This window comes from Camelina sativa, chromosome 7, assembly GCF_030686135.1.
Source record: "Camelina sativa cultivar CO46 ecotype springtype chromosome 7, ASM3068613v1".
Taxonomy (NCBI): Eukaryota; Viridiplantae; Streptophyta; class Magnoliopsida; order Brassicales; family Brassicaceae; genus Camelina; species Camelina sativa.
Window position 1 is genome coordinate 3,853,113 of NC_141886.1, and position 25,635 is coordinate 3,878,747.

Here is a 25,635-nt window from a genome sequence, read left to right on the forward strand (position 1 = left end):
TATTTTGTTACAGTATTAATTAATCGATTTAATTAGATACATATATTAATCTAATATTCATATTGTTAACAAAATAATGAGATGATATTTTATCCATGTAGCACCAAATTATTGACATTTTAAGTTTCTATTAATATCTACTCAAACATGTATAGCCATATAACACTTCGTGTGATATTTTAATTCGTTGTACACCGCAGAAAAAACTTCATAAAAATCTAAATATATTTTTAAAATTTATATTGTTTTAATAAAGTTTTTTTTTTGTAGAAATTGAACTACTTATAATATTTGAACTTCTTCTAAAGTTTAAATATTATTAATATCTTAAACAGTTATAAAAAATAAATGTTTTAATAATTGAAATATTAATAATCTTTAAAGTTTTTAAAAAGTTCACAAAATAATGAGATGATATTTTACCTGTGTAGCACCGAATTAATGACATTTTAATTTTCTATTAATATCAACTCATGTTCTGCCATATAACCCGTCATGTGATATTTTAATTCGTATATATTATTAAAATTTAAAATGTTTGACTAAATTTTATTATTTTAGAAATTGAAATACCTAATATTTGAACTTCTTATAAAGTTTAAATATTATTCATATCTTAACATTTTATAAAAAGATAAATGTTTTAATAATTGAAATATTAATAATCTTTAAAAATTTTAAAAAGTTATACATTTGAATTTTTAAAATTATTAAAAGTTGAAATTCTTTAAAATAAAGAACCATAATAAAATACATAAATTTTTTAATTTCAATGCCTGGTAAATCAAGGTTTCTGCTCGTTCATATTCAGAATCATTTTGATCTCTTTTTTCTTAATATGACTTTGAATCTTTGCCTAGTTTTCTTAGGTGATGTAGGGCATTTTGTATATATTTTTTTTATTCATCAGTTGAGCAATAAATGTCTGTTTAAAAAAATTTAAATTACATCATATGAAGAAAAATCATAAATTTTATTAACTAAATATATTAAATAAAAAAATTAAAATAATTTAAATATAAAATAAAATAAATGTGAAAGAAGAATCATATATTTTTGTTTTAATTAGGTTGAAAGATTTCCTTATCTTTTAAATGTTACCTATAATTGATTTATATGTTACTATAATTAACTAAATCTATATTATCCTTATTTACCGAAAATCAGACAAACCCGTATATTAGGATACACCTATATCACAAGTTTATAACCAAAAAATCATAAATATATTTATTATATAGTCTACAAAAAATGTCGTGTGTTTTTTTTTTTTAAGTTTTAAATTTCTAATTGTTAGTTGTGGATTCGGATTACACGGTTAAGTTTTTAAAAAAAAATCACGGTTAAGTAATAGTTGTGTGACGTTGAACCAAAACTAGCTAATTGAACCGGAGTTGGTTGAAAATTAGGTCTTTATCGACTTGTAGAGAGAGATAAAGGTTTTTCTGAGGCGTGTTCATGTTGTTATCTTGTACGATAGATTTCTTAGCCGTGATTCGTAAACCTCAGGGTTTGTGGAGCTCTTGATGATCTTGTAAATTATGATTGAATTTTCGAATTCCGTTCTGGCCGAGACGTAGGATCAAATCACACGATTGATGTGACTTTGTGAGTTCATCTTCTTCTCTTCTCTATTATTCTATGTTCTTATCCTTAATCTATATTGATCTATTCTCTAGGATCTATTCTCTTATCCTAAACTGACTAGGATCTTACTAAACCAGTTGCGTTCTTCTCTACGATTTTATTTAATGCTCGGTTTCGATTGTGTTTGGTGAAATTCAGACTTCGATTTAGGTTATAAGTTGATGAAAGAATCGAAGTAAGGTGGTATCATAACCCCATGTTGCATATTCAATGACGAGTATATACTCAGATCGAAATGGATCGTTTTGATGTAAAAGCGATTTGTCTCTGTGGAACAACAATATATGAGTAATATGATCAACAACGATGACTCATTTTCATCGGAGGTAAGCCATCCAAAATCCATCATGATTGATTATCGGATCATACATCAGACTAAATGATTTTGTATTATACAGAACCAAGTGAAAGATAGCTGTAAATTAAAACAAACTTTGTTGCCAATGGTGCGGCCAAATCCACATATGGAACTGCTGTGACATCAAGATCTCTCACATGTGTTCTTATTATACTCTACCTCACCCTAAGCAGAAAGTTATACGACAAAGACATGAGGTTATAGACTTTAGAACACAATCAATGTCGAAGGCAGAACAAGCTAGAATTTGGTGAACACACATAAAGACGTACGACTCAAAGGTTAGTCTTAACCCAGTTGACTTAAGATTCCGACCTAACAACCAATCACACAAACCATTAATACTGTTATCATGAACAAAGTACAGATGACAAAATTTGAGGTATATATATATATATAAGTGACGATTCCTCTAAGATATATTAAATATATTTTGAACATAAAAATATCATAAACATGACTCGAGACCAAACTTCCAACTGTGACACATGTGATCAGTGTTTTGATTGATTAAATGAAGTTTAAAAGATTGAGAAAACCAATTTTGTTACCACCTAATAGTTATCGAAATATCTTCAGTAATTTGTTTAATGACCAAGCACGTAAGCCTTTCGCATTTTTGTGGCCACGCTCGGTCTCGTCACCTTCCGGTATCAGAGGTAACGTCGGCCTCCACCGTGGGGGCTCTCTTCTTTCAGGCACCGCCGATGGCTGGTCAATCGATAACTGGTCAATAGATAGCTGATCAATATATGGCTGAAGGTCAATCAATGGCTGGACAGCCACGGCGGTGGTGGAACGGCGACATCGACTGAATAGAGAAAACTTCATTTGAAACTCGATTACTTTAAAATATTATTATTGGTTAGACAATTCAGAGATTTGAGAATTTCTTGAAGATATTAAGTAGTGTATATATATTATATACATTGTTAGTATATAAAAGGTATAAACTGTAATACTATCTCTGTCATTTATGCATAATGTTATTTGTAAGGAAAATTATATTTTATATAGTAAAAACAAAGAATAGCTGTACATTTAAAATTTCTTTATAATAGTCATAATGGTTAACTTAAAATGTCAGAAACTGATAAATTTATAATTGAGAAGAGCTGTAATTAAATAACTTTATTACATATTTTACTGCAAAAGAGTTTAATCTTCAGGGTAAATTATTAAACTCCTCACATATGTGGTGAAGGATTCATAAATTTCATATAAACATCTTACTATATAAAACTTGGTTTCAAAGTTACTCATTAATAAAATTTTAACATATGTCAATTGTATGAATAAGATGTGTCATGACAATTATATGGATAAGATGTTGACACATGTTAATTGTAGATTTACTAAAATAATTATATAAAAAAATGTAGAAGTTCTAAACCTATCATAAAAAAGAAATTTATACATAAAAACAACAATTATTAATATATTTAAAAAAACATGAAACTAATTTCTAATTTATTTAAAGAAACTCTTTTTCATATTTTTTTTTCAAATTTTTATGCAAAAGTGTCAAAATAAATAGAAAAAGTACTAACAAAGTTTGGTTTTCAAAATTAATCGTGAATGTGACGTGTGTTAATTCATAGATTTAAGATATTAACTCAAAATAAGTTGGTAATAAGAGGATGACACATGTTAATGTATTGAACTAAGATTACCACACATGTCAAAATGAAATATTTATTTTTATCTTATTTGACATGACATGTGTCATGATTTAGTTAATAAGTTTACATTATTTATTTCAATTTTATTTTGTAATTAGAAAATTTCACTAATTTAAAATTATATATAAATTCCTTTTATCATTAAAAGATATTTAAGATGAGCATTTGTTTTTTTCTTTTAATACTTTCAATTTTTTTATGTTGTAGTATATTTGGATTATTTATTTTATTTTGTATTGTGTATCTTTAAATTATTTAAGATCCATATATCATCGTGCTCATATTTTTTTCTCTTGATTTTTCAACCTTTATTGGTTGGTCATAAACTCATTACAGTCAAGTAGATAAACTCATAACAATCAAGTATATATATATATATATATATATATATTTAACATAATTATTTTTTGTATAAACAAAATATGTCAACAAAAATTTAGTGGTTAAAGAAAGTATGACAAAATGAAACATATAATTGGCTCAAGGTGTTCATAGTGACATTTAATAGGTAGTGATCGTAACACCCCAATTTCAAGAAATATGGTGGTGCATGCAAAAACATTTAAATTTTTTGATTTGACCATCTATGTAACCGAAGCACATTTATCTTTTTGGTCAACTATTCTGAGAGAACTCCACAGTTAATCGTACTTGTGCTGTGAAAATTTCATGATAGACTACTTTTGAGAAAGTGATTGTCAGAATTATACGTGTAACAAAAAAACACGGAAAAAGATCATGTGCTGATTTGTAAGATCTCTAAACAAGTTTTAGAGAGGATGTCCTCCCGAACATAGTGTATCGACCATCAGATAAAGTGAGCTCTGCCTAGAAAGGATGTGCACCCCACTTAAAAGGTGGCGGTCGGAACGTTGCAGTGGTAAAGAGCTTATTTTAACAATAAAATATTTTTGATTGTAAAAGTACAGTTTTAGTAGTAAAATATATAGTAAAATTGGTTGTTAATAAGATAACAGTTTGATAGCATATCTGCATGTCAAATAATTTATGAAAAAAATTGTGAAATCGTAATTTAGACGAGATAGTGAAATCACGTTTTGTGATAATAATGCTGAGTATTTGACGAAAATTTTGGTTATCAATAATTTAGCTTTAGATTATTGTTATTATTATAAAAAAATTAAAGTATACAACTATAAATTAGTGTATTAAAATAAAAAAATGATTATAATTTTTTCCCCTAACAAAAAAGGTATAACGTATATATATTTACTTTCTAAAAATAGTTTATATCTATAACAAAATATTAATATATTTTTTTTGTTAAATAGAAATTTATTAAATAATTTTAAAACTCGTACATTAAGCGAGTCCTAATCGAGTGATAATATAAAGATAGAAAGTGCAATTAATAATGAACGGAGAAACAAAACCCACTAAAAGTATAGTTTTCTTTTGCTGTCATTAAAATCAGATAATACTTTTATTATATGCTTAACATCATGAACATGGACAATCGCCTCTCCAATTTCTTTTCTCTGACTTAAAAAGAAAATGAAAGGTAAAACAATTTACATTATATGCAATTAATTTTCTGTCGAGCTGAAGAAGCGGAAGACAATTAAAGAATTCGACGCATAACTTGACAAGGAGGCAACCCCGGCGAGGCTCTCATATCCGTGGACATTGCAATGTTGCTATTAGACAAACAAGAGATATTTAATAACATTTTTATCAACAAATTAGAAATGACAAATATTTCAAGGTTGATGGAATAGTCATTTCTCTTTAACTAAATGGTATCACTATCAATGTATGTCTATTATTTTGGTAGGCTTCTTTGGTCATTCATATTCATTTTTCTTTTAAATTTGAAATTATAAATAAACGCAATACATTTATATATGTTGATAGATTTGGAGGAAACCTTGGTAGTATAATAATTTCTCTCATTTTATTCATTAGCCTCTAGACTTATATTTATACAAGAGATATAACTTGTCTAACAAATTCTTTACATATTCAATAATGATAAATCTACTTATTTAATAATAGGAGAATATTATACAAATATTAACTTTCCATTTAACTCGATCTCGTAATCTCCAACATCCCCTAATACCCTCCCGCAAGCTCATACGTGGCAATACGTATGAGATTGGACAATCATCATCACATCATCTTCATACTCACTATAGAGTCATCAATGGCGTTATACCTCGCCATAAGGTCATGGATTCGGTGGAGAATGTGTATCTCTACTGTTTTCAAAATCACAAGTTTAAATCGTTCTTGAACTTCTTGTTCATGAAAAAACTTGTGTAGTGGTCATGGTCAGATTCAGGTTTGTCATCCTCGGATCAGCATCGTATCCGTTGGATTCGTCACCTGCGAGTTATCTTCGTGGACCATCTTGTTCGTAGTGAAAGATGATACCACATGAAGACTCATACGAAAAACACAATCATGTGCTATTGTGCCCATATCTCTCATGAAAGAGACGAACACATCTTCTTCTTTTTTTTTTTTTTTTAAACAATCGAACAAAACTTATTTTTTTCTCTTTTTTTTTAAATAAATCAAAATTCCAAATTAAATAAAACAAAACAAACGTGTATAAAAAAGAATTAAAAATTTCCAACAAAATAGTAAGAATCAATAGAAAAACATAGGTTTTTTTTTTTTCCAGAATGCGAAAATAACACAACCATAACCCATAGGAAGTAGGATCAAGGCTCTGATACCATGATAGATTTGGAGGAAACCTTAGTAGTAGAATAATTTCTCTCAATTTATTCATTAGCCTCTAGACTTATATTTATACAAGAGATATAACTTGTCTAACAAGTTCTTTACATATTAAATACGATCAAAACTTGTGATTTTAAATCGATGGAGAATGACTCTAGGGTTGAGTATAAAACGCCGTTGATGACCCTACGACCGGGTATAAACGTCGATGACCTAACGGCTGGGTATTGTAGCCGCTTTGACCCTACGACCGGATATAAATGTCGATAATGACCCAACGGCCAGGTATAAAGCCGTTATTTTGAAGACTTGTCCAATCTCACCCGTGTTACCACGCATGAGCTTGTCGGGGGTATTGAGATATGGAGAACCGGAGATCGACCGAGATCGACGGTCGAGATGACAAACCCAAGAATATGTAAATTATGAAGATTGAGAAGAATCTAGAATATATAGTTTAGGAATATTTGCAAATATCTAAATATATTATTTACATTTGCATTATCTTAGTTTATGAAATCCCTTGTGTATATAAGAGAATATAAGTTGTAACATTATGATTATGAGAGTCAAATACAATTCTCCCTCTAACACATTATGTGTCTTACTCTCGTCAATTCTATCATATGTCTATAATCTGAAAAAAAAAAAAAAAAAAAACTTCTTTGGAAACTGCTTCTCTCATGGATCATATTTCTTTCAATCATTGAATCTAAATGTTCTTAATCTTTGAAAATTTTAACTAGACGTAGTTTCATTATCATGCTATATTGCTATATCAATTTTCATAAAGTTAGATCAATGTTTAGAAAAAAACACACACACACATACGATTGAGAAATATGTCCTATCAATTCATAATTTCTTATATGTGTCGAAAGAAATCTAAAATGACTTTGCTTTTTCTAAATTTCTATACGTGAGGATCAGACTAACCAGGCTTTCTTGAGTTTGTAGCAGAAAGAAACTATCTTTTTGGCCTTTGATTTAGCACGAGCGTGTGAGACCTGCGCCTTTGAGCGTTCACTCTCGTTGTCGTCTTCCAAGATGGGATATAAAGATGGTCGCCACCGTGTTGAATCTTCAAACGAGTGTTGTCTTGAGTTAGGAGCCAGCAATCGCTGATCAATCGTTGATGAATCCTCTCTTTCCGCCGCATTGGAACGGTAACAATGGCGGAATAGAGAGACAATCATTTTCAAACTTGAGAATTAAATAGTTTAATAACTGATTAATAAAAGAAAGAAAATCTAAATAGTTTTTGTGATTCTTGGTTTTAGCGACAGATGAATATAGAGTTTATTTAAATACAGTAAAAAAATTATAACTGAAAAATAAGAAGTGATGAGGATCCATTAATAAACAGCTTCTGGTTCATTTATGTTGTATGTTTATTTAATTTTTTAGGATCATTTAAAGTTTTAAGTTTAGTTTGCTTTATGTTTCAAGTCTTTTAAAACTGTTTGTGTTTATGATTCTATTAGAAATCTTTTTGAAAGGACACTTGTTTTTCTCTATCTACGGATACAGTTTCTCTGATATATGATCATATATATCTCTTGTATGTTTTCTTATCAGTACTTTTAAAAGTGAGTTTTTGTTATCATTTTCAGTAAATCTCCTTGACATGACCATGACCATGACCATCAACCAATTATATATATATATGTATCTAATATATATGCCTAGGATAAAGATATAGCACACAAATAATATATTATTTCAAATCACACACGCAACAAATCAAGGCTCGTTACTTTTCTGGGACATGCATGGATCAAATTATACATAATCGTAATAATGTTAGGAACATGATCAATACATGCGGTGGTTTCAAAAAAGAGAGATCTCAAAAATATAATTGAAGGAATAGAAAATGAACAAATAATTCGAATTCACGATCGCCATAAAAGGCCATGAACAAAAACTGAAAAGAGAGATTGAATTATATGAATAATCAAGCCCATTTGGCTAATAGAGACATGAGGCCAGCACCAATAAGGAGAGCAATATGGGCCATGATTTGAAGCCCAGTATTGGATTGCATCTTAGGGTGCATAAAATCTGCTGCGAGAAGGTCGACCAGAGACATGTAGATAAGAATACCTGCGGATGCAGCGTTCAATACACCTTGCACGATCAGAGCAGTTGGTGAAGACTCATCATACGAATTTGCTATTCCCATTCCCACAACGATACCTATTGGTGTCGTTATGGCGAAGAACGTCGACATTAATGTTACTGACAAACACTTGAATTTTCCCTGTAACAAGAAATATTGAAACTGGAATGTGATCATATGTTCCAAGTTGTGTAGATGGTCTATCTCACTTTTTTAAAATCCTGAGCAAATTTTTGCTAGTTTATTTTATTTAAGAAATTAGAGAATAAAAAAGTATATACAGATAATTACAAGTTCTTTTATATTCCAAAATTATTGAATAAAAAAAGGTACCTGAGCAATACAACCACCAAGGCCAAGACCTTCGAAGCACTGATGAAACATTAATGCAATAAAGAGAGCTTTTGCAGCCTCTGGGCTCTGAGAAGCTCCAAGTGATATTCCTATTACCACTGAGTGTACTAATATTCCCAACTCCAATACCTATTTTTTTAGTTTTAAAATGTAAACACAGGAAGAAATCAACTCTGAGGTAAAAATGTCAAACTTCACATTGCAATATTTTTTTTAATCAGATTTCGGCCAAAAGATACTTACGTCATGTGATCTAGTTTTAGGATTTTTGATGTAATTCACATTATGTAGTTAGCTTTTTTTATAAGCTAAAATATATATTTTATCACCTATATTTTAAATTTGATATAAAAGCTAACCACTAAACCATATGAAAAGTTGTTAGTTGGAATTTTGGTACTTAATAACATGTGATGATTTCTTTAGAGAATCAAAATCTCACATGGTCCGAATCTAATGAACCGGCGTCGACAACAACTTTAATCTCAATACAAATGCATGAACTTGTACATATATATGTTGTTCCTTTTTATCAAGTTAACCTTTAACTTTAATTCAAAAGATGTTAACGTTGTGTATTTCCATTCACAATTATATATGTTTGATTGGAAGCAGAACAATGTTCAAGAAAGCGCTAGGCGTTAACTAGGCGATAATCCAACGTCTAGCGCCTAATCGGAATCTAAGCAATTTTAGGCGGTTTAGGTGTTTACACTATAAATTAATATATATCTGATACTATATGCATAATTATACAAAATATGTATAAGACTAATAAAAATATTAAATAAAAAACAAAATAATAGACAAAAACATTATTTCAATTCATTTTAAACAATATATTAAATATTTATAATTATGTTTATAGAAATAAATCTTATAAATTTTAAATTTGTGCAATTAAAATTTTAAAAATATATTAAAATGATGATACTATAATTTTAAGCAGTTAAAGCGGTCGTCTAGGCGTCTAGGCGGCGCTATAGCACCAGCGCCTAGACGGGGCAGAGGCGGACGCCTAAAACGCTTTTTCGAACACTCAACCAGAATAACTACAACCAATATGGAATTTTCAAATCTATCTTCCTCTATCAAATTTTTTATTTGGCCAAGAATATATATATCAAAACGTTCTATTTGAAACATAATAAAAAAAATATATTAAACTAGAGTAAACGCAAAAGCTATGATTTATTGTCAAAACATGGAGTTCAACAAACCTGTGCAATAATTTTAGTCCGGAGAACTTGGACTTGGACGGAGTCGACGGAAGGCTCGTCGGATTCTCCATCGTTGATCTTCTTGGACGCTTTACAATGAGATTTATAGAAACTCGAAGTGGCAAATGTATCGACGGATAGCGTCAAGATCGCAGCGACCATCGCAATAAACCCGGTGAACGGGAATTCCCAAGCTTCAGAGGTTAGACACGGCGAGTTAAGCATCGTGTAAGCCTCAGGCAAGACGTGCATAAATCCGGTTGCGAGGATAACTCCGGCGGCAAAAGCTTTCGTGACGAAGAAGAAAGGTGTTTCTGGACGCAAAGGAGGGAAGACTTTGCCTAACAATGGGAAAAGAACTCCGATTACGCCGGCAATTAGAACCGAAGGAATTGCGGCGATCTTGTACTTCCTTGCTCCCTCTTTGTTGTCATGGTCGTCATCGTGTGAGCATTCACATTGCGGTTTCCCATGTGAATGGCCTTCGGCTGCGTTGACGACCGCGATGAGGAGGACGGAGACGGATAAGAAGAAGAGTACGAGTTTAACGTTCTTGGTCTTCATATTCTCTATTTTGACAATTAGGGTTTTTATGAGGAAAAAGTTTAGGATCCTTGATGAAGAAAGTATGGAAATGGAAGTATCTAGATGTGTGTATATATACGTATATTAATATCATATTAAAATGTGCTAATAGTTTTTTGTTTTGTTTGTCAATCATTAACACAAAAATATTGAGCTGATTAAACCCATAAAAAAACTACATATATTCAACTTATGAGATTTTTGTATCTCGTGTGTCTTTTTTATATCGTCACGAATCCTTCGGATAATTGTCAACCAAAATCAATAGTTTTATAATGTACTTTGTTTTTATTACTCTAGCAATAGTTAACTATGATCTTTCCTCATAAAAATTGTTAGAATTCTCTACTATAATCTTTCCTCATTAAAAAAAGAAGAAGCAATAGTTAGCGATTCATGAGAGAAAGCTGATCTTAAAGCAATAGAAAAAGATTACTAGCTAGTGTCTGGACAGGAAATAGGTTTTGTCCAGCTGCAACGCTTATCGGATCGGTTGGGGTTGTTGTCAAGTGATCGTCATTAAATCAGTGGAGCATTCGTTTCGTCTTCGACTTAAGATTCGTCATTAAAACTTCTTTAACAAGAAAAAACGATATCACTGAAACTAGAGTCACCGGAGGGCTTTCTGATCATGGGCTAGCTAGGTTGAATCTGAGTACGACCAGTGATGAAAGTTTTAGTATTTCCCACGTGCTGCCGCTTCTACATGGTGGAGTTGGCAGAGATTTTAGGATACTGATATCCTCATACAATTGTCTAGATGTATAAACCTAATTAGTTGTTCATGTGACATGAATAAATCGAGGAGGTGTTGTTCTTCGACGCCAAAATCAAATATATCTCATGAACAACGAAATTAATATGATATTTAGGAAGCTTTAATGAGTGAGGGATGCGTAAAACATGTTGAGTTCAGAGACATGGCTCTATGTAAGGTTTGGTGAGTAATGATGTGGAGGAAATGTCACCGAATCTTTTTGTGAGTGTTTGGTTTGTTCTATTCTTTCGAATCCTCGAATCATAATATGATATTTTGTATGAAACGATATTCCAATAATGTCCTCTTGTACGTCTTCTAACATTATTTATGGTTTCCAAATAAGTGTTGTAGTCAGATTTCTAACTTGAACATATAAAATATATGCACCACATCAATATTCCAAAGGGTTCATACATGCACCACCGATTACGCAGCCAGAAGATTTGCAACCTAGATTTTGGATATGCTCCAATTAAGCTAATTTCCTTTAACAAACAACGATATAAAACCTATGTATATTCTTAGGAAAATCAATAGGACAGAACGGAAGAATGTTAATCAAAGTCACACCCCGTTTTTTCATTCATATATGATATAAAAATTCATTTGTGTAGGTTATATACTAATATTATGTTGCAAATTAAATTTTATAGTTTCATATGATAATGAATTTTTAATATTTTAATTAAGTGGAAATCTATATATATATATATAATATAATGGTATATGATGTTCATAGTATTATTATATCTTCTTAATTATAAATGGAAAATGAGGGCATCGATCGTAAAGGTAGTCGAGAGCGACAATTATGGAAACAAAAGAAAAAATAATAATATCGTTTCTTCCTTACGGATTGTTATTTTTAATAGTTAAATTAGAATCGTTGAGAGTCTTCGGACACGTCGTCAATAGTAGGCTAGTTTCTGAGACTATATTAAATAATTGATAACAGAAAAGAATGAATAAAGATAAAAAGAAGACAAAAAGTATGGCGAAATAATGTCGACATAAAATGTACGGACCTATGCAGCACACAAGTTGACTCCTCTCTTAGCTCGAGAAAAATAATGGTAATGGAGCTTAAAGATATCAAGTCAACCTCTAAATATGTCGATATTATGATTCATTTTTTCATCTCCATATGCTTATATCTTTTCTTTATTTGATTCTTAATGTCTTAATACATCTGTTATTTCGTATAACTGTATAGACATAGTCATATTATCTTTCTGAACACAGATTATCCTGTCATTTTCGTTTAGTATACTTTATTTTTTTATCGACGAACATTATATATATTTTACTAGTTTATTAGTCTTTATACAAATAAAAATTGATGTATGAATTATCATATTACATAATACATTTTGTTTTCTTTTTCTATATGTCGAAACATATTTTTCTGGACACAGATCATCTTCGTTATTTTATTTCATAGTTGTAAATTTTTATAATTATCATATTTTGTTAATGTTATTTCATTGAAAATTCATTAATTATTTTGACTTTCCTAACTATTCTCAAATTACATCAATTAAACTTGTCATTAATATTTTGAAATGCAGAATACTTGTCCTAAGATTAGCATATATATATATGACTTAATAAACAAGTTTAAAATAACATATTAATCTCACAATCTACATGACTACATCCAAATTGTAGTTGAATGATACATCTTCATATATAAAGAAATGTGATGACACATTGACACTAAGTTTCATAGCTAAAAGATAGTCCATATATATAGATGTTGCACATATATATCCTTTATCTTTCCTTATTTTTTCACACAAAACATTAAACACCCTCTCATTATTATTATACTTTAATTTATCCTTTTAGCACATTTAAAGTTTTAAATCTAACACTTTAAACTAATTAAGTAGTTACTTGATGATATCAAATTGTTTTAGAGAATCATTTGAGAATACAACATGTAATGGTGTACACACATTCATGCTTTTGAGTATCGAAGTAGTCGAATTATAAATCAACATTACTAGCTTAAAGTAATTACATACATGTCTAAAAGACGAAAAGGTCTTAATATTATACCGTAAGCAAATGAATCTTGCTATTAAAAAGCTAATTCTTTCGTCGGAGTTTTAGTCGTCTTGCGCGTATCGTTGTCATTCGATTCAGCAGATATACTATGAATTCAAAGTTCCAAATTGTAGTTTTCTTTTCCATTTATGAGTTCGACTGGTGAAGGTAACATATACATATCCTTTTTAAAATCAGTAATTTAGTGTTTTTAAAATTTTTACGTTTAAGTTTTTGCTTTTCTATTTGTTTCTTGAAGTTTTTCTGCAACCCGACGCTCGTAAAGTCAAATTTAAAAGATAACATGGTTTCTACTTTGGTTTGTATATTTAGATTTATGACGTCATGTTGTTCTTGATTTGTTTATACTTCTGACTATTTTCATTGACAAATCACACTAGTTAATAAGTGTTTTAGGATTTTGTTTTGAATTTATTTTGGTCACACTAAATTTAATGGGATTTGTTTTATTGTCAGATATATTTGTATTTTTTGTAATATAATCGTACAATCCTTTGTTTGGGGTTTTACTTATCATTTAATGTGTTAATTTTTTTTAATAATGGTTATATAGCAATAAGATATTTACATTGTACAACGATAAAATCAAGCGATCGATAACGTATGCCTAATCTTCTTCGTGTCCCTTTTTCGGGTTAATTAGGCAAATAAAAATTGGAGAAAACTGAAGTTAAATGGCAATGATGCGATTGTTGCTAATTTGCTATCATAGTGTAATTTTTTATTACGCTTTCTAATTAAACCTTGAGTAAATGATTACCCGCTATACTATTAATTTGTTGAATACATGCATTGTTCTTTGAATAAAGAGAAATACACTGATACAATTTAATACGCCAAGTAATAGTATCAAACTCCGAGATAGTAAAGTCAGATACTTATGTAATACAAATATAAATCTAATATAAATCTATTTAGCTAAAAAAAATAGATGATGTTAATGGATATGATATGGGAAAAAATCACTTATTCCACACATAGTCAAATGAGAGAAGGTAGACTTTCCATAAAGAAAAAAAAATGTTACGAAAAGAAATCACTTGTAACTTTTCCAAAAAATATCAATGTCAGGTCATTGTTATTTTGAAATATCTATTTTCTGTTTCGATATTAATTCAACATATTGTCATTTACCTAACAATTGTCATTTTGCAAATTAACCCTAGCATATATACTTTATGTTTCAAACAATTTGTATTACTATTAATTTTCCAAATTTTATCTAATGTAAAACCAGTTTGAATACTCCCTCTTCCCAGTTCAAGTAGCAAGGCACATTTTTTCCTCCATGGAAAATAACTGTAATGCAATGATTCAGCTTGGTTTAAAGCGTGAGATATCAATTCTTCAATGCTGGGTTACATAAGGTTGTTTCAATGATTAAAGTTTAGGCTTTGTTTCTCTTTTCTTATTCAGGCTTCTTTTGCTTGGATCCTTCTTCCCTTAGTTCTTAGTAGCTAGTAGTTTTCTTTCTTCTTTCTGTTTGTAATGGTTATATCTTGTTTCATTGTACTCTTTGCCTTTATTTATGAAAACCGTTTAACAAAAAAAAAACCAGTTTGAATAGAAAGCAAATTTTCTAGTGAAAGCCGTTGGCCTGACAAGCCCGGTCATATTATTTAAAGTTGTCTAACTATCCTAACTTACTAATTCATCAAAAAAAAAAACATATCACACAGATCAGCAAATGTGTTCAGTCATATATTAATTCCGAAATTAGCGATTAATTTAGCTAGATATGTAATGGAGAAGCTAAGCCTCGAATCTCTCTATTTTCTACTAATTGTCTTTTTGTAAAGCTGCGTAAACACTTAATTAATCGAAATTAATGGTCAGTAGAAAATTCAATCATATTATTCTTATGCGTTGATATACTTTGTTTAGAGTTATTTTATGGTCAGTCAGTACTCAGTCCAGATACTTTGTTTAGAGTTGTTTTACTAGTCTAAGCTATTTAAACTTTTTGTATTTGCACAAAAAAAATAAAAAACCTTCACATCTTCGTAAACGATTTAGCTTTCAGTGGCTAGCTTTCAGTTCATAAACGACTGATGAGAAACTTTTACTTTCTAATTAAGTGATCAATATTTGATATCTCTAACAACAATTTTTTTTTATTTTGAATACGAAAGCCGTTAATTAGAAAGAAAAAAAATATATATTTCGAAATCAATTGAAAAAAAAACAAACGAGTCGAATTGAAACATAAAAGATGAATACAACGATGTTTAGTGTTTACTTTGTGGCACACACGAATGATTGACTTATCCTGTTTCAGACAATTGCATTGTTACATCATAACACTTTGCCCATCATAAAAATAAGAAAAAACATGCGTATTCAAAATCAACAAAGATGAGAGACAACTCTCACCAAAGACAACCACGCACGTTTGTTTGTTCCAACAACACACACACACACACACATCACACACTCTCTCTTTCTAAACTTTGATATTATATGTTAAGTAGATGCATTTCGCTGATCCAGAGAGAGAGAGAGAGAGAGAGTGACAGGCTAAAGGGAGTTTAGTAGAAGTGGCCATAAGTAACTAACCTGCGGTTTATGCATGCCAAATTTGTTCTTACTTGTTGTCTTTTGCATCCGTCTTAACCGCGTGCTCTTTCTCTTCTTCCTTTATTTCTTCCTCGTCATAGAATTGTTCGTCATCACTACCCATGTCATGGTCGAAGTATTCTTCATAGAACTGGTCGTCCGTGTCATCATCCTGACCGTTCTCCAGCCTGTCTACTGACTTTTGTCGCATTAACCTCTCTTGGATACTGTCTACGATTGCAGTTCCCTATTAACATTTTACACATTTTTCAACTTTAATCAAAGGTTGAACAGAAGGTAAGTATTGACGTATGTGTTCTCAGTTAATAGTGTCTCCAAGATTTTAACTTACCATTTTGTGGCAACCTTCTTCAAATATTTCAAGAAATCCAGCGACCCAGCGATCTGCATTTTCTACCCACTCGTTACGCAGCATTTTTACAGTTTGGATCTGGAAGAAAAACCCGCGTTTAGAAATCAACAAAGGACGGAGTAAGAACAGGCAATTGAAACATCATAAGAAACTTCTGCAGGATCAGCTTGTTCAGTTAAGATAGATATCGCACATGAACATAGTCATCAAAGATCATATTATTAGCTAAAGCATGAGGCTACATGGAGGAGGTTTCAAGAGCAGCAGCTACACGTGATCAGGCGGCTACTACAGGGATGAAATTCTTTTAACAACTTGATATTGCCAGGCACTGCTACTATACATAAAAGGAAGCATATCCTTTTAGTATTTTGAAACTTCAAACGCGAAAGGATTACCAAACCGAGTATAAAAAAAAGTCCTAAAAGAATTGAATGGGATTCAAGTTTTGAGAATTTGGAATGCAAACGTGACACTGTAAGAGTGGTTTCCACAAAGTCACTGAACAGTCAGAGACGAGACCTAAAATTTTGTTTATTCTCCTTGTACGTTATGAAAAACAGCTTATCTAATAGAATGCAATACAGTTAAAACGATGGACATATGATAATCAATTAAGTAAATGGAAGTTGAGAGAAGACATGCCTTTTCTCCCACTCTTTCTTGTTGTTCTTTGACCCTCTCCTGGAGTTTCTTTAGCCTCATATTAACTCTAAGTCTCTTTTCCTGTTAGCAAATTAACAACATCAAAGTTGATTACTCCGAGAGAAAACTTTACAGAACAACAAAAATGAATGAAGAGGTAAGAAACTGATGCCATGCCTTGACAAAGCTAACTCCAAGATCTTCCCTTGAATATCCTCTATCCAAGTTACGCATGACATACTGGTTGTAATCTTTCACTATTCTCATTATTATGTCCGAGGTTGATATTCCTTCAGTTCTCATAGTTTCCTTAAACCTCCCAACTTTCTTAACCTGCAACAGATGCTCAGTTAAAACAGAAACATGAAAGTGCCAAAAGCAGGAGTATAATTATTCTCCAGACTTACAAATTCATAAACATCCTTTCCAGCTCCACTGGAATCAGCATACCTGTGCATGATATTTATACAAAGAAGGTTACTGACGTTCTAGAATCATCTTAAAAAGAACATAACTAACAACAAGCAGATGCCAGAGAGTAAAAGGTATATATACAGTTACAACAAAACTAAGTTTCCACCATAACTAACAACAAGCAGATAGTGGGATTTAGCAAAAAAGACACATGTTCTTACGGAAGTGCATCGTGGGCTACATAGTCAATATGGTGCTTGTCAAGAAACTCCTGGTTGACCACCCATGGTGCATCTGGGATGACTTCATCCACCCACCTGATCGATAAAACAAACTGAGCCCTCAAAACCCATTTCGCTGCCACTTCCATGGCTTCTTACTACTAAACACAAACATAGGAGAAGACAATAATTACTTGCAATGCCGAAGTGATTCATATCGCTCTTCAGCAGTCATTACAGTCCTTCCCTTGTACTTATGGGTAGTTTCATCGTTGCAACATCCAACAAGAAGGTAAGTGTTGGGAAACCTGCTCAAGAAATTGCAAAAAAAAACACGAAACCATTATTAGTATATATCTCTCAAAATTCATCTTACCTCATCAAAACTGAAGCATGAGTCCAGAAACATCAGCTATCGACAAAATTCCAACAAATGAAGCATTTACACTAAAGTCATACGCCACAAGGCCAAGCACATCACAGATTTTGGCAGTAATTTCGATCAACACAGACCAATTTATCTACTAAAGAAGATTCGTCTAACTGAACAGCTTACGATGAACCAGACTCAAATAGATCGCATACAAATGACACTGAGACGGCGAAAATTGAACACGAGCCGAAGAGGACAAAATCAGGGATGCAAATTTAGGAAAACTACGTCTCAGAGATTAAGAAAATACTAACGATTTCTTGGCCTGTTCGAGAGATCGAGCGTGACCAAAATGGAAAAGATCGTAGATCCCATCGGCGTAGACGCGGACAGGACGATCAGTGGGAGGGGAACTCTGGACAGCTGTAGAGGCGACGGCGGTAGAAAGGCCGTCGTCAGTGCGATCGCCGGTAACGTTGCTCATATTCTCCGATGAAATAGCCCGAAACCACCCGCCTTATAGAAAATAAAACGGAAAACTAGAAAGAAAATAAAAAAAGGTGCTCCTCGCTTCCCTCTTCTCCTGCCTTTTTTTTTTTTTCCTTTTTTTTGTTTGTTTGGCGAAGAATATCCTCTAGGGAATATGGATTATAACTATTTTATTTATTTCGTTTAATTTTATTCTCTCACAGTAATGTTTATATACTTATATATGATTAAAATTATAGTATTAATCTGATATATTTGTAGGGTTTCATGTTAAGTTATTATTAATCAGCTTAGTGTTTTTGTTGCAAAGTTGAAAAATTCGTTTAGTTTTCGTTGATAATATATGTCTTGACTGTTGTTAGATTGGATACAGAAATGTTCAGCTACTGGAATTATCTTTACATTTATTTAACAAAAACTGAAGTTCCTAAAGGCTAAAGTTGTTCTTTGTTTTATATAAATGAATGTTTTGTTTAATTGACGTCCTAAAAAGTTGGCTAATGATTTCATATATTCATTTTCTAATCAGAGTAAGAGTTACCTCGAAGCCAATTCCACAGTTTAAGACCTTTTCTACTTTTATACAAAACGCATTCGAATTTTCTCAAAAGATTTGCCGAGGAATTTTTGAGCTTGTATTGTTTAACTGGACATACGGCGATTACTCGGATGGCTTGGACCAGAGGCCTGAAATTGTGAGGACTCCATTGTCTGTCCAAACAGTTCAAAATATGCAACCAAGTAAGCAACCGATTTTATACAAGGCCTCATTACAATTTCTACTGTAAACAGAGGAATTAGCAGTCTCGGTTTAATCTTGAATCAAAATGTTAAAAAAAACCAACAAGGAAGAATTTGGGACTTTCAAAAGAACTTGTTTTGAGGAATTGGGTTCCTTTTAGATTGTTTCTTTTCTTTTGTGGCGTTTAGAGTGTTTTCTCTACTTCTTGTCTGAACCAGTTTTCCAAAAGTATTTCCTTTAACAAAGAGTAAGGATGCATACCATGTCGTGCAGAGTTTCTTCAATGTCATAGCAGCCACGAATAGCACTTCCCCTGAAACCCGATTGTCCCTGAAACTAGACAATCCACAAAACGAAATGGATCCTTCTTTCTTAGAACAAAATTTCACTCAGGGAGGAGGAGAACGGTAAGATATAATATCTCCCGAAAAAAAAATACTTGAATAAACTCACAGCTCCTTGGATGCTTGGGTGTGTCTCATATTGACTCACCCGTCCATGAAGTGAATACATGCTTCCCTAAATCACCCAGAATATATTAGTATCAGTCTCTTACTTCATTTTAACTTCCAAAAAAACTCATCAGACAATGTCAAGCAGTTGAATTTTGGTCGGTGATAAAGATTCACACGTAAGGTTATAACAAAAGCTTGGACGCTATAAGAGAAATCGATAAAGGATCTCACCATGGCTTGTATGGTTGGCGGATGTCCGTAGTAACCATCCTGGGTGGAAGAAACAGATGAGAACTGCCAGAATAACAAGCACAGTGCATAGTTTTCAATAAAAAAGTAAGATAAAGTTGTTAAACAACAAAATGAAAAGATACAAAAGTTAACCCACTCCTTGAATTGTTTGTTGAGTTGAATAATAGACCCCAAGATTTGTTACACGGGAGCCCTGTTCGGTCTCTTCCATAATTGCTTGAGGAATGTAACAATTCTCAAATGTAGGAGCTCTGGAGCTAATTTGTTCCTGTGCATAAAAAATCTACACTTAGTTTAATCAATTCCGAAACGTAAGCTTAATTGCATCAGAATGCATGTACTCACTATATATATTTGGATTAAAATAGTTTGACATGAGTAACATTGCTGCTAAAAAATGGGAGATTTCAGATTACTTACCGTTTCTTGGGGTACTTCTTCTGACCTGTTTGTTGCATCCTCTGGCCTACAATAAACCTTTAAACAGACGATAATCCATCAGATCTTTCTGCTAGCTCTAGCAAACAACAAAATAACCTCACAAGATAGAAATCCATCTAAATCCACCTTTCTTTTCTTCTGAATTTTCTTTTTCTTGGACAATTTTGATGTACCTTCCAACATACCTTCACTTTCTCAGCCAATAGATCCACCCGTCATTAACTTATCTGGCTCTGAAGGAAACTTGGGAGAGTTATTAACACAATGCTTCTTAGTTTCCTCCAACAACGTTAGAGCAGTCTTGTAGGCTTCATTTGATAAAGATGCAACTTCTCCCAGCTTAACAAAGCGCCTACAGAGATCATTAAAACGTGCCATTCGATTATGAGTAGCGACACATTCTTCTTTTTAACCCTCTATGTTGTTACATCTCTTTGACCAACACTTCAATATATACTGAGATGGAATGAGGGAAACATCAGAATTTTGAAGGACAAGTATAGCATGTTTGCATAGGAATCCCTGGTACTCGAATAAATGACAAGAGCAACACACATCCAACAACTCTTTCTTCAGAGCAACAGATAAATTTTGCCGTTGCTCAAAATCTTTGACGCGGAATATCGCTGTTGTCCCATCTTCTCTTTCTTTTCGGAGTTGACAAGAAACAACGCCTGGTACCTCAGCTTGGAATTTCTTAAAAGCAGCGTCCGTGTAGATCAAGGAAAGTTGTTTCTCGAAAGCCAAAGAAGACCTGATTGTAGGCTGTTTGCTCTGAGATTCCAGATCATCATTTGCTTCCACATCACATCAATACTGCAGAAACTGCTTGTAGAGTTCAAAGAAGTCCTTGAAAGTAGACTCTGAGTTCATATAATTGTCAAATTGAGAGGCGACACTGCCAGGTCTTTCAGGTCCAGACAGTCCAGCTAAACAAATCCCATGAAAATAAAGTGGCACCCATTTTTTACGATCTCTAAACAACAACTGAACCCACTCATTATCGTCAAGTTCAAATTTACTAATTATATTTGACCACCTCCTTTCAAATTGTTCATCTGTCCAAGAGCTGTGTACGCAATTTCTAAAACTTTCCATAAAACCATCATCTTGACTCACAAAAGGATTCAGCATCTCAGGAATCTTACTCAGCACATTCCACAAACAGAAAAAATGACGAGCACTTGGAAAAACTTCAACAACAACGTCACTTATAAGTTTATCTTGATCTGTTATCATCACTCCAGGAGCATGACCACCGACTGCTTTAAGCCACGTCCGAAATAGCCAAGAATATGTTGACTCACTCTCTTCTCCAATCAAAGCATATCCAAGCAGCACGTATTGACAGTGATGGCTAACCCCAATAAAAGGAGCAAACGGGATTCTGTATCTGCTCCTAACATAAAATGTGTCAAAGAGAACAACATCAGAAAAGCTGCAATAGTCATGCTTGGCCTTTGCATCAAGCCAAAAGACATTTCTAACATTATTCTCACTGTTGAAATCAACCGCATAAAAAAAACCAGGCTGCTTATCCTGCATGTCCATAAAATGCTCCAACAATAAATCGAAGCCTTCCTTTTCTAGAGCCAGTTGAAGACCTTTCTTTGGTTTGGAGAGCGCACCAGCAGGCTTGTTCTTCCCCCTTATGCTAATAAATAAATCATCTGGACATATCTCATGGTTATGTTCTTTAACAAAACTATAAATAACCCATTTCTCATCTTATTTCCTCTTCATATGTAGACCAGCTTTGCAACCCGTCTTTGGACAAGATCATGGGTTTATAGCTGCGCTTTTCTTGCGCTTGGTTCCAAATCTCGAACATGCTATCTTGACATCAATAAACTTTCCAGATCTTTTAGAATGACGGCTAGCTTTGATTGTGATCCCAAATCCCACTGATAGAGCGTACTCTCTGTAGAAATAGTACGCAGCCTCCTTTGACTCGAACTCCATCCCATCTCTGGGCTCACCAACCGTTGCAAACTGGTCTGAACTACGAGCAACGTACCCACTCGTACTTGCCTCACAAAGCTCATCTACGTTACCACTTCTTGTTAGAAGATCTATTCCCACATCTTCAACATCCATATCATATAATCTAACCTACATTTAATCCAAGATTTTTTTTCTTTCTTCAAGATCTATCTCCATAAACATCCAGGTTCGCTTATAAGTATTGAACAGAAACTATAAAACAATTACAACTAAAACATACTAGCTCCTCCAACAACTGTAGTATTAGCCCAAAAAAAAAATTACTAATTTCCACAATAGCAGCATTTTAGAGATTTGCTAAATTCAGATATGCAGCAATTGATTACTACGAATTAGTGCATCACATGGTCATGGATAATCCAAGAAAGAACAATACAAAAGGTCCATGAACGGATCAGAATAGAAATTCAACTTCCCAGTTCATCAATCGCGAGTAAGAGAAAATAAAAAAAACCAAAAATACAAAGTTCAAAAAATCAAACCTATTGAGCAAAAATTGTTTTCGTCGTCTTTGCCTTCCTGAACCGCTGATGAATTTTACTACCTCGCTTGCAACTTCCCAACAGCGAATTCAAAAAACTGAGAAAAAACAGGAATTTTTTCTAAAATGTTCGGCTTAATTGTTTTTTGTTTTTATTTTAATGTTTCAGTTCATAGCAAATCGATCCTTTTAGTTTTCTATTGATTTAGGAAAAGACCCATATATTTTAAGAATAAAAACAAAAGTGCTAAGAGCAAGATTTATGGCGGGGGGTTATATATTGAGTATCTTATATATTGTTTGAATTTTTTAAGAATTAATCGTGTATTGTTTTGTAAATAAGAACCCATGATATCTTAGTTAAAATTTTATATTCCAATGGTAAGTTCTAATTTTAGGTATCTTATTTTTGAAAAAAATTGTTTTTTGAAATTTGATAGTAAATATGAAACTCAAATTTGTTAAACGCAGAGATAGTAAATATGAAACTCAAACTTGATATAGTAGTAGAGAATACTAATTAAGAGTCATCATGAATCATGATTTAACTTTTGATGGATATGTTACATAGGTGAAAAGAGAAGATTTTGATGAAGAGAAATAGATTGTGATGAAGATTGTGATGAAGACAAAGGTTCACATCTAGATTTAAAAAAGAAACTTAGAAACTAGAAAACAAAGCTTGTTGGTCTTACTGTTGTTTGGCTTCAACCTTCTTCTTCTGCCATAGCCTGTCGACTCCACTGTCGGCATCACCCTATATCGTTTCAAGAAAGTGCTAACAACGTCATGTACTAACAAAAGCATTACATGACCAATTCTAGTTAACACAATGATCCAGAACCAATTCCATTGCTATACTAGATTAAAGTCAGACAAGTCTCAAGATTTATGATAAAGAAGCTGTCTTGACAAACCTGAGCACGGACAAAACCGCAGAGAGAAAATGTAGTGAATTGACCAGTGTACACCCCATCAGCATCGAGATGACCAATGTTGAGCTGCACATAAGCATGATCCTTTGATGTGATCAACCTGTTAGTAGCTGAGCTGCAATTATAATCCAAAAACAAACAAGAACAATCAATTCATTAAGTTTCCTTACAATAATAATAAAAAAGTGACTTGACCCTCTTCGTTCTCCATCTTTTGGAGCTTAAAACTGACATCATAGAGGGACTCATCAACTGTCGCCTGCAAATTTACAAACTAAACTTTCTTATGAACAGAAACAACAAGATTGACACGACAAGAGTACAAAGATACAAATTGTACACGCGACAGAGAACATTACCTGCAATAGTCGTAATGCACAGTACTGAATGACAACAACCCCTTCCAGTTTGGCAATAACCTGCTGCACTATTTATATACTTAGGTGGGATTATTGGTTCCATGATTTTAAGGGATTTGGAAATCCAAATAAAAATCATGTGTTATTCAATCATTGATTTTAAAATACTTATCAAAATTCTTTGTTATTGGTTATATGATTTACAAATACTTTTTAAAATCCCATGTTATTCATTTAATGATTTGTTTTTGGATTTCAAAATCCACATTATGTTTTAAATGGATTTACATGGATTTGAAAGTGTAAAATAGAAGGATTCAAATCCAAGGATAAAACATGTTATTTCAAAATCCATATGTTTTGATTTCCATTATTTACAATTCTATATGGATTTACAAATCATATCTCCAATAACACCCCCTTAGTGTACAATTCGAAACATAGTCTAACACATTAACTAAGTAACTTTCTCTGAAATGATTGATCAAAGAAGAAGAACACAAACCTCCTTGAGACTCAAAGCAGCACCATCTAGCTTTGTCAAAGTGGCTCCTGTGATTCCTATCTCTACATCGAACGTTGTCACCAGAGCTGCAGGAAGTACAGAAGCTCGTCTTAGTATATGACAAATAAAGGTCCAGTTCTGAAATTAACTCATTTCTCAGGATGTTTCAAAATATAGAATACAGAAAGCGTACCTGAAGCTTCTTGTCCAGTCATGGTATCAACAACGAGTAACACTTCTGTGGGATTCAGAAATTTCTTTACATCTTTTAGTTCGTCCATCATGCATTTATATATCTGCCACAAAGTGTCAATTAAACAATTGTACACAAAACATTGTAAAAAAACCACGAGATAAGATCCAAAGAGAGAAAAATTAAATCGAAGGGGAAGACGTGTTTTGTTTACTAGTTCCTTGTAGAACCCAAATCGAAACACATGCACACCTCCCATACAATCTCCACGACGATTCAAATCGCCTCTGCTACAGTTGCCTCCGATACAATCTCCGTCGAGTCAGTTGCCTCTGCTACGCATCTCCGCCGAGTCAGTCGCTTCCGCTACGATCTCCTCCGACCCAAAACTCCACTGATTCCCTAACCTCCGATTAAAGCATACCTTACTTTGTCGGATCGAGACTTCGATCGCGAGAGAAAGAGAGAAGGAGAGAGAAAGGAAAGAAATAAAATTTGATCGTCAATTTTTTTTTTCCCTTTTCTATTTTTTTGTTCAACCAATATAATACTGACACGTATCATCTCGTAGATCAGAAATGAATATACTATATAAGGACTCTCTTAAAATTTTTCTTTTGTTATGATTTATTTTTTTCTACCAAATTGCTAAAAACTTCCCTATGAATCTGCTGATGGGGAAAGTCT

General features: G+C 32.5%; 3 protein-coding genes and 1 pseudogene across 30 annotated transcripts; all 4 read right to left on the reverse strand.

Moving 5' to 3' along the window:
* Positions 1 to 8,101: 8,101 nt before the first annotated feature.
* LOC104700232 (zinc transporter 3-like) lies at positions 8,102 to 10,693 on the reverse strand. Its single transcript, XM_010415717.2, has 3 exons — positions 10,096 to 10,693; positions 8,855 to 9,004; positions 8,102 to 8,662 (listed from the first exon to the last, which is right to left on the reverse strand). The coding sequence occupies exons 1-3, from the start codon at positions 10,657 to 10,659 to the stop codon at positions 8,357 to 8,359; spliced, it is 1,020 nt and encodes a 339-aa protein (XP_010414019.1). The 5' UTR covers positions 10,660 to 10,693; the 3' UTR covers positions 8,102 to 8,356.
* Positions 10,694 to 15,683: 4,990 nt separating this feature from the next.
* Positions 15,684 to 18,772, reverse strand: LOC104700233 (choline-phosphate cytidylyltransferase 1). Its single transcript, XM_010415718.3, has 8 exons — positions 18,407 to 18,772; positions 17,914 to 18,027; positions 17,720 to 17,815; positions 17,492 to 17,534; positions 17,262 to 17,417; positions 17,085 to 17,165; positions 16,419 to 16,517; positions 15,684 to 16,313 (listed from the first exon to the last, which is right to left on the reverse strand). Exons 1-8 carry the CDS (start codon positions 18,574 to 18,576, stop codon positions 16,095 to 16,097), a joined length of 978 nt encoding a protein of 325 aa, XP_010414020.1. The 5' UTR covers positions 18,577 to 18,772; the 3' UTR covers positions 15,684 to 16,094.
* A 302-nt stretch (positions 18,773 to 19,074) lies between these two features.
* LOC147940807 (protein FAR1-RELATED SEQUENCE 2-like) lies at positions 19,075 to 22,568 on the reverse strand (annotated as a pseudogene). The gene is made up of 7 exons (XR_015560965.1): positions 20,598 to 22,568; positions 20,451 to 20,507; positions 20,167 to 20,298; positions 20,010 to 20,072; positions 19,777 to 19,842; positions 19,585 to 19,653; positions 19,075 to 19,292 (listed from the first exon to the last, which is right to left on the reverse strand). The product of XR_015560965.1 is annotated as a protein FAR1-RELATED SEQUENCE 2-like (transcript).
* On the reverse strand, positions 20,615 to 25,635 carry LOC104700234 (uncharacterized). Of its 27 annotated transcripts, none has more exons than XR_015560966.1 (9): positions 25,163 to 25,635; positions 24,949 to 25,051; positions 24,756 to 24,841; positions 24,251 to 24,310; positions 24,062 to 24,150; positions 23,874 to 23,975; positions 23,652 to 23,713; positions 22,958 to 23,054; positions 20,615 to 22,516 (listed from the first exon to the last, which is right to left on the reverse strand). XR_015560966.1 is itself a non-coding variant. In XM_087456777.1 (8 exons), the coding sequence occupies exons 1-8, from the start codon at positions 25,205 to 25,207 to the stop codon at positions 22,579 to 22,581; spliced, it is 534 nt and encodes a 177-aa protein (XP_087312903.1). In that variant the 5' UTR covers positions 25,208 to 25,635; the 3' UTR covers positions 20,615 to 22,578. The 27 variants fall into 27 exon arrangements, 18 of the variants coding, with proteins under 18 accessions (XP_087312903.1, XP_087312900.1, XP_087312897.1 ...); XR_015560967.1 differs by having other exon boundaries at positions 20,615 to 22,583; positions 23,874 to 23,957; positions 24,062 to 24,165; positions 24,251 to 24,313; XM_087456777.1 differs by lacking the exon at positions 22,958 to 23,054 and having other exon boundaries at positions 20,615 to 22,583; positions 23,874 to 23,957.

Coding starts and splice junctions, on each gene's coding strand:
- LOC104700232 (XM_010415717.2), bottom strand. CDS start 10,659: ATGAAGACCAAGAACGTTAAACTCGTACTCTTCTTCTTATCCGTCTCC. Junction 9,005..10,095: donor GGACTAAAATTATTGCACAG/GTTTGTTGAACT, acceptor CTAAAAAAATAG/GTATTGGAGTTGGGAATATT. Junction 8,663..8,854: donor TTGGTGGTTGTATTGCTCAG/GTACCTTTTTTT, acceptor TTCTTGTTACAG/GGAAAATTCAAGTGTTTGTC.
- LOC104700233 (XM_010415718.3), bottom strand. CDS start 18,576: ATGAGCAACGTTACCGGCGATCGCACTGACGACGGCCTTTCTACCGCC. Junction 17,535..17,719: donor GTAGCCCACGATGCACTTCC/GTAAGAACATGT, acceptor TATCATGCACAG/GTATGCTGATTCCAGTGGAG. Junction 16,518..17,084: donor AAGAAAGAGTGGGAGAAAAG/GCATGTCTTCTC, acceptor TTTTTCTTCCAG/ATCCAAACTGTAAAAATGCT.
- LOC104700234 (XM_019227444.2), bottom strand. CDS start 25,207: ATGGGAGGTGTGCATGTGTTTCGATTTGGGTTCTACAAGGAACTA. Junction 24,842..24,948: donor GACTGGACAAGAAGCTTCAG/GTACGCTTTCTG, acceptor TACTTCCTGCAG/CTCTGGTGACAACGTTCGAT. Junction 23,992..24,061: donor GTCACTTTTTTATTATTATT/GTAAGGAAACTT, acceptor AGCTACTAACAG/GTTGATCACATCAAAGGATC.